Source organism: Carcharodon carcharias, chromosome 2 (genome assembly GCF_017639515.1).
Source record: "Carcharodon carcharias isolate sCarCar2 chromosome 2, sCarCar2.pri, whole genome shotgun sequence".
Taxonomy (NCBI): Eukaryota; Metazoa; Chordata; class Chondrichthyes; order Lamniformes; family Lamnidae; genus Carcharodon; species Carcharodon carcharias.
Genome location: NC_054468.1, coordinates 69799682 through 69808180, shown reverse-complemented (window position 1 = coordinate 69808180; position 8499 = coordinate 69799682). Strand labels below are relative to the sequence as shown.

Genomic DNA, 8499 nt, shown 5'->3' with positions numbered 1-8499 from the left:
GTATTCCATCACACTCCTGATTTGTGCCTTGGTGGACAGGCTTTGGGAGTTAGGAAGTGAGTTACTTGCTGCAGGATTCCTGGTCTTGTAGCCACAGTATTTATATGTCTTGTCCAGTTCAATTTCTGGACTGCTATCTGATCTTTTTCATTGTTTTCCATTTTCCCTCTCTCCTTTCCTCCCTTTCACTCCCATTTCTCCCCTGCTTAATTTGGCTGAAATTTTGGGCCCCACTGAGGGTGGGAACAGAGGAAGACAGGGCCCAAAACTACCAATGCTGGTCAATGTGTCTGTTTCCCAACGCCTTTCCTGTACCAGTCATTATATTGAAGGCATGTCCTAGGCTAGCAGTGTCATAAAGAGCCACGTAAAGCCCACTTAAAATTCCAGTTGGTTGCCAGTAACCCAAACCGGTAGAGGCCAGTTTAGGTGCCTGGAGGCAGGGACCTGGCAGAAGGCTGCAGGGGCAGGCAGTGTGCCAGGTAGGCCTAGAGGCCCTTCCTGCCTGCCTGGGTGTGTGTGCAGCCAAAGGCCTCCCTGTAAAAAGGTTTCCCCAGCCACTTAAACTTCTAAAAAAAGTCAGTGTTGAACTGTCCTCTCAGTTACTTACCGTCCATTTCATGCTGCTGCTCTTCTCAAGCTGGAAGACCTCTGACTGACTTTCCAGCTTGGAGAACCTGCCCACTGCCTCTAATTGGAGAGGGAACCTGTCCCCATGCCAGTTAAGGAGGGACCTCCGTAAAAATCCAAAGTGTAACCCCCTTCCCATCGGGAGCAGGTTCCCGGACATCCTGTCTCCTGTTTCTTGTCCCCCAGCATGAAAATCCACTCCATTGTTTCCTATTTCCCTCTCCTCTGAACACTGCTGTTCCCTGAGTTCTACTACTAATGGATGCAATGTTGCATATTATAGGCAGGAGGTCCCATTCTCATGAAGAGACCCATGCAGAGAGCAGGATCTCTTCCATTTGCAGCAGGGCTCAGGCACAATTGGTGCTGAAGGCAGTGAGGCTCCATGCATCCTGAATTTTATCAGCCACTGCTGGTGAGACAGGCTGGATAGCCAAATTGCCCGTGGTTGGCATATTGTTCCTGCCATGTCGTACCCAATGAAAGTCAGTGTGTTGAGCAGAAAACAGGAAAAACTAAATTTAATAAAATGACAGCTATTTTGAGTGAACGCCTTTGTGCACTGACATTGAATGTATGAAAATGAAAAGACTGCTATCTCTTTGACAAGCCTTTGTTTCAATTCCCTATTCAGTACCGGGCTAAATGAAGCAGCTCGTCCTATGCATGTGTGTGTGGCTCCAGCTTTGTGTGGCTTTTTGTCCATTAGGCCTGTTCTCCCTCTTTCAACCAGGAGATGGCAGCGAATTACACGTTTTTTGTTCTTGAATACTTTTCCTAGGAACTGGGTGAAAGGAAGAGAACAATAGTTTATCCGATTAAGGAGTGGGAAACAGGCTGATAGCTGGGTGAAAAGAGGGGCAGATGAGTGAGTGGCTTTGGCGCTAGTTTGGGAGCTTTCATTGTTTGCCTGTTCGATGAGGCTGCCTGTGGTAGTTTCACAGCGGGGATTTCTTTTCTCCTTTCCACATTACTTGAAGTGCGAGTTGAGTGTGTGTGTGGGGGAGACGCGAGGTAACGACGACAGTGATAGTATCGTCAAAGGCAGGAGCGCTCCCCACCCCCAAGCGTCTGACTGTGAGTCACAATCTGTCGAAGGAAAGGGAAAGAGGCACAAAGAGTTGGATGCGAGCAACGCTGTCAGTGCTTCACACTCACATTCCAGAACCACACAAGGTAAGGACTCGGAACTGCTTCCAAGAAGTGGTTGAAGAGCAACCCCCCCTCCCCTCCAAAATCATCTCTGCTGATCTGCACTGTTGTGCAAAGAGTTGGCTCTTTATCTGTGAAATTAGATCGAAACTGAAACAAAAACACCTGGTAACAGCAGGCTTTCCCCGCAATGTGACCATAAAAGCCATCCGCAGATTGGCTTCGATTGGGCACAAGCTTTATGTGATATTCCTCAGCACACAGTTGGACGGATTTGAGGATTACATTGATAACAAAGGATATTAGCTGGCGCCTGAGACTCTTGGCAGTGTGGGATGTGAGCTGTTTTGAGGAAAACGAAATATTGCATTCAGCCTTTTCTTTTCCTTCCTTATTTATCAAAATAATTCACCACATCGGTGTTTTGCTGAATGCTGTTCACACCTATGTATATTTCGCTCTAAATTATGTACAAAATTATATTATTATGGATCATGTTGTGTAATGGTAGTATATTGATTTACATTCAGGATTTGCATTGTTGAATGTTTTTTCTGTGACGTGAAATTTACATAAAGCTTTGAGTTTAATTCCCTGAATTGACCAGCAGATTAATTTTGGGATGCAGCACTATGGGGACTATCAAGTGGCTTTTACAATGTTTATGGCCTAGATTTACTTGTGATTTATCTCAATCCCATTGATGTGAATGACAAGCTCAGTTTCTGGATCTGACAACAAAAGACATTTAAAGTGTGTCAAGCGCTGTAACAATGTGACATCTCACTTATTTACACACACACACCCATATCTTCTGAAACACAGAAAATGCTAGGAACACTCAGGTCAGTCAACACATTCTGAAAATATGCATTCTTTTGGCCATAGAATTTGAGAAGGAAACAGAGGAAGGATGGGATGCAAGGTGAATTAGAGTGGGTGAATTTGAAACACAAGCCAGATGTACCTGTAGCCACAAGTTCTGCTCTTGAAGGGTCGAAATGCCTCAGTGCATGTCACTGAATGGGATCAGCTCCAGGAATGGCAGTCTGCCAAAACACTTCTGCCATGTTGGCAGCTGATATAAGTTTATGATGCAACAAATGCTTTAACCGTTTCACTGAAAACTTCTACATTACAATTTTTAGCAATTGAAAGCAAGGTAAACAATATGTATTTTTTTTCCTGAATTATTAAGGAAGTGTATTCACATGTATTTTCTGAAAGAAAGGTAAGAAGTGGCATTTCTAACAACCTCGGGATATCCCAAAACCCTTAAAGCAAATGAAGGACTTTTGAAGGACTGGTGTAATGTAGGAAATGTGGCAGCCAAATTTCAATAGATCTCAGATGTGGGCCTCAGTTTAATGCCTCATCTGAAAGGAGATATCTCTCTCAGTTTAGCATTTTCACAGTATTGCACCGAGAGTGGTAGCCTGGAAAGAGTATGTTTACATAAATATTTCTATTGTGGACATCAGCAGAGATTACAATAGCAACAGCTTGCACTTATACAGCCCCTTTAACATAAGAGACATCCCAAGGTATTTCACAGAGTGTAATCAGACAGATATGACACCGAGTTAAGAATGAGACATGAGAAGGGGAGACAAAGAACTTAATCAAGAAAGTAAGTTTTAAATAAGGCCTTGATAGTTGAAAATTCTGCCGCCCCAGATAAGAGGCCCGATTTTAAGGGAGGCATAGTTCTTGGAGGTTTGTAGGGCTGAAGAAGGTTACAGAGATTGAGGGGACAAGGCCATGGTGGTGTTTTGAAAATGAGGATGAGAATTTTAAATGTGAGGCATTGGTGGATTGGGAGCTAATGTAAGTCAGCAAACACAGGACTGATGGGTAAGTGAGATTGGTGTGGGTTATGATACCCAGGATGTGATGCAGAACATGCAAAGGAATTCCAATTTAAATATGTTTCTGTGAGTTTATAGGTTCTTTGTCTGTAAACCAAGATGGCTGCTGTTTTACTCCAGGGCTGTAAGCTGGTTACCCTTGTGTACACTCGATTTATGCTGAGACCGGGTTCTGTGGATTCTGTATTTTGAATCATGTGATTGGATTCAGTATAGCTGCCTTGTTTATACTGGTTGACAATTCAAAATACCTGTACTCGTTAAAATATTTTCTGATTTCAATTCTCAAAAGAGACTGGTGGTGTCCATTCAAATTCATGAGATCTGGAAAGTATAGTAGTAGAGATATGGATTTGAAGCCAATTGAATAAATAGATGGAAGTCAAAGGTCAATGATATCTGAGCTGGAAAGATTAAAATTCCACAAGCTTTTGTTCTTTAATTTTTTTAAAATGACAGAGTTTAGCTAAGTGATAGGCTTTCTTTTAGGGCTGCTCTGATGGGAGTGAGTCATGCACATGCATTCCACAATGTTTATAAAATAAAGCAATGTAGTTAATTGTTCTGACCCTATTTCAGCCTTGTTTATACCAATGAATAGACCAAGTACATGTATTTTTTCTTTTGGAGGAAGATGATGAACTTCCCCTATTGGCCCCAGAATTGAGGAGATCCTAGTATCAATTCTTCTTTGTGTTATGTTAGCTGTCTTAGTCTGGGTAAGAGTGGAGATGCCAAAATTGCTGTCAGCACCCCCTGAGATAGAAAGGAGAAAATTAACCAGAGGTGTTCCTCCTGATTGCTATCCAATCCTTTCTGGAAAGAATGTGTAAACATAATCAGGCTAGGCTGCAATTTTGTGAAGGGGCTTTTATGTAGATCTGTATGCAGTTAAAGTCATCAGTACCTTTAGAAATTTTAAAAACATAAATTACTGGAAAACCACGTTAGCCCTAAGGAGAGGTTGATGTTTTGGTTGAATACTTTCCATCAATACTGCCAATCTGCACTCATTCTGAAGTCAATAGAAATGAAAATGAGGTGAAAAGAAGGACTTGCATTTATATCGCTCCTTTCATGGCCACCGGACATCTCAAAGCACTTTACAGCCAAGGAAATACTCCTGAAGTATTGTCATTATAGTAATGTAGAAACCACAGTAGCCAATTTGCATGGAGCAAACTCCCACAAACAGGAATGTTTTAATGACCAGATAATCTATGTTGACTGAGGGATATATATTGAATGGGACAGCAGGCATAACACCCAACCACTTCTTTGAAGTAGTGTTATGGGATCTTTTACGTCCATTCAAGAGGGCATTCAGGACCACAGTTTAATATCTCAACCAAAAGACATCACCCCAACAGTGCAGCAGGCCTTCAGTACTGCACTGTAGTGTCAGTCTGATTTTTGTACTCTAGCTCTGGAGTGGGCATTGAAACCTTCTGACTCAAAGGCAAGAGCTTTACCAACTAAGCTGCAGCTGACACTGTGGGGTGTAAAATGGGTGGCTGATTTGCACCGCTCATTTTCTGCCTAATAGTAAAAGTAAAGATTCTTCCAACCTTTTCTTAGAAAGATGGTGTGAGCATGGATTTCCAAGGGAAGGTTCAGCAAAAAAATGTGGAACCTGGGAACGAAAGTAGATCACTTAGTAACACGAGCCTGTTTTGCCATTCACTGAGATCATGGCTGATCTATGACTTAATTTCATATACCTACCTTTTCCCCAAAGCCCTTAATCAATTTGGCTAACAAAAATCTATCAATCTCAGTTTTAAAATTAACAATTGATCTAGCATCGATCACCATTTGCAAAAGAGAATTTCAAACTTCTAACACTTTGCGTTAAGAAGTGTTTCACAGTTTTACTCTTCAATGGTCTGGCTCTAATTATTTTACCTGTGCCCCCTCATCCCAGGCTTCCCAACAAGAGGAAATTGTTTTTCCTAATCTACCCTATCTCTTCACCTTAATATCTTGATAACTTCAATCAACTCAACCTTTAACCTTCTAAATTTCAGGAAATACAAACTCTGGTTTGTTTATTCTCTCCTTATAGCTTAATACTTGGGATCCAGGTAGCATTCTAGTAAATTTATGCTATTCTTCCTAAGGTGTGGTGCCCAGAACTGCTGACAGCACTCCAGCTGTGGCCCAACCAATATTTTGTATAACTGAACTACTTCCATTATTTTTAAATGTATTTCCATCCATTGTTTTATCTCTACCTTTTAGCCTTTCTTGATTCCTTCACCCCTCCCCCCCACAAAACTAGCTTATATTTCACCTCTCTTCTATCTTTCCTTAGTTCTGTTGAAGGGACATTCGGACTCGAAACGTTAACTGTGCTCCTCTCCACAGATGCTGCCAGATCTGCTGAGTTTTTCCAGGTATTTTTGTTTTTGTTTTGGATTTCCAGAATCCGCAGTTTTTTGCTTTTATTTTTGTATAACTGAAGCCTGACTTCTACTCAGTTGTATTCTATTCCTTTAGATATAAAAGATTAATTTATTTGATCATTTCGGGAACCTCTAACCAGCAAGTCCAGGAATATGGAAACCAACCAACTTGTAAGAAACTTCAAAAATTATTATAAGAGCAAATTACTGCAGATGCTGGGAATCTGAAACAAAAACAGAAAATGCTGGGAAAACTCAGCAGATCTAGCAGCATCTGTGGAGAGAGAAACAGAGTTAACGTTTCAGAGCCCTAAAGAAGAGTCACACGGACTCGAAACGTTAACTCTGTTTCTCTCTCCACAGATGCTGCTAGACCTGCTGAGTTTTTCAGCATTTTCTGTTTTAGTTTAAAGATTATTGCTTTTGCTCTTTACAGTTACTCCAGCTAGTCAGAAGCTGCTGGGGTAAATATTTAAACATGGGTTAGTCCAGTTTCCTTCACTCTTTTTATATAGAATTCCAATGTGTCAGACTGCTCCCACCAACTCTAATTATGTGGAAATCCAAAATATTAGTGCACTTATCATTCACTCCCATAATATAAGTCTTGGCATTTTTAAAGTAAAATAAAGGAGATACAATTCCATTGTTAGAAATGCCTTATTGCTTATGTGCTGTTTAGATATATTTGAGTATTAAAACATCTGACAGGAAACACAAATCAGTTGGCAGTTTGCACAAAAGACGCACGGATTGTGACACATCAATTGTCAGCGTTCAGAAAAGGTGTTATGCTGTCCTATCCAATTCCAACAACTGAGATTATTCTAAATTTGCTTATTTCAATCCAAATTTGAAAACAAATATTAAGAGTTGTTATAAAAATAGAAAATGCTGGAAAAACTCAGCAGGTCTGACAGCATCTGTGGAGAGAGAAATGGAGTTAACGTTTTGAGGCCGTATGACACTTCTTCAGAATATTTCCAGCATTTTCTGTTTTTATTTCAGATTTTCAGCATCCGCAGTATTTTGCTTTTATATTAAGAGTTGTTACTTGTGAAAACACCTGATCAACGACTGAAAAGAAACAACTTCATTTAGATAGCACCTTTTATGTCATCAGGACTTACCAAATTGATGTACAGCCAGTTAATTTTCTTTGAAGTTTTGTTTTGTAGGTAGATGTGGTAGTCAATTTGCACATAGCAAGGTCCCACAAACAGCAGAATGATGAATGATGAGTTGATTTATTTTTGGGGTTGTTCATTAAGGGATGGATGGTGGGGAGGACATTAGGAGAACTCCCCTTCTGTTTGAATAATGTCACAAGAGCTAGTTTCCACATGGGCAGTTTAACAATTGATCAATTGACCTTGCAGAAGCAGAAGCTTTAACTATACTGATTTACTACTGAACGCTTGCTCCCAGGATCTGAGGGCTGGCAATGCTGAAGTCCAATATTGAAATCCTTTGTGCTGGTGAGCTGCTTGAGGATGTCCAGTAAGTGTCTGCAGCTTGCTGGTTCATGTCAGTGAGGCCCTAGGCCCAGTATTGGATAAACCTTGTGGGCCCGATTATCCCAGCACAGGGATTGTTCCTTGTGACAATTTCTAAATTCTGGTCCACAATTTCATACATGAAGAAATGATTACTATACACAGCAAGAGAAAATTCAAACTCTCAGGAAAACGCGTCACGTAACAAACTTGAAGCTTCTGTGCAATTATTTTAATAGAACATATTTATAAACAATTCATGCATGCACAGTTTTTGAAGAAAATCACTTGTAACCATATAATTGTGAAGGTTAGATGTTAGATGATGTAGATGCTTCAGTTTATAGTTGGTTTTTATTGAAGTGTGTCTATTACTTATAAAGCAATCGCAACAATCTTAAATGTCTTAAGGTAATACCAATATCCTGGACATTATATTTTAGAATATAAGCATTGTACAAATGGAATAATATTTTCAGAAAGTAGTGCTCAATAAATTGGAGCATGGCATACAAAATGTGAAATATAGGCGATAAGTGACAATGAACAACATCAGCAATGCTTTTAGTTTGCTATCAGTTTAACACAATATGAATTCCAAGTGTTTTTCTTCAAATCATAAAATAAAGGCTCACTGTAGAGTGTAAGCTAAACAATAGTACTGCTGTCAGTCAGAAATATATCAGAAGATATAATTGCACTTTGCTGGCTTCCACTTGGCAATTTGAGGATTAACAACAGTTCCACCTTCCAATTCTTGAATGCATCTTTAATTAAGTCCCTTAAATGCAACAAAATGTTTAGTCCAGCAATTAAAATAAGTTTTGGAACAATTCCCTGCATTTTCTAGGCCTTGAGTATGTGAGAGAAATAGCAAATGTGAAATTAAGCTAATCCAAAAATTGTATAGAATCATACAACAATAAGAATTTGCACTTATGTAGCACC

General features: G+C 40.1%; 1 protein-coding gene across 2 annotated transcripts in view; it reads left to right on the top strand.

Annotated features, from left to right (window-relative positions):
- Nucleotides 1-1402: 1402 nt before the first annotated feature.
- The window catches only part of pxylp1 (2-phosphoxylose phosphatase 1), a 201686-nt gene continuing 194589 nt past the window's right edge, over nucleotides 1403-8499 (top strand). For both annotated transcript variants that reach the window (XM_041204152.1, XM_041204142.1), the window contains exon 1: nucleotides 1403-1806. In XM_041204152.1, coding sequence (XP_041060086.1) covers nucleotides 1756-1806 — 51 coding nt within the window. In that variant the 5' untranslated portion in view covers nucleotides 1403-1755. The remainder of the gene's footprint in view (nucleotides 1807-8499) is intronic.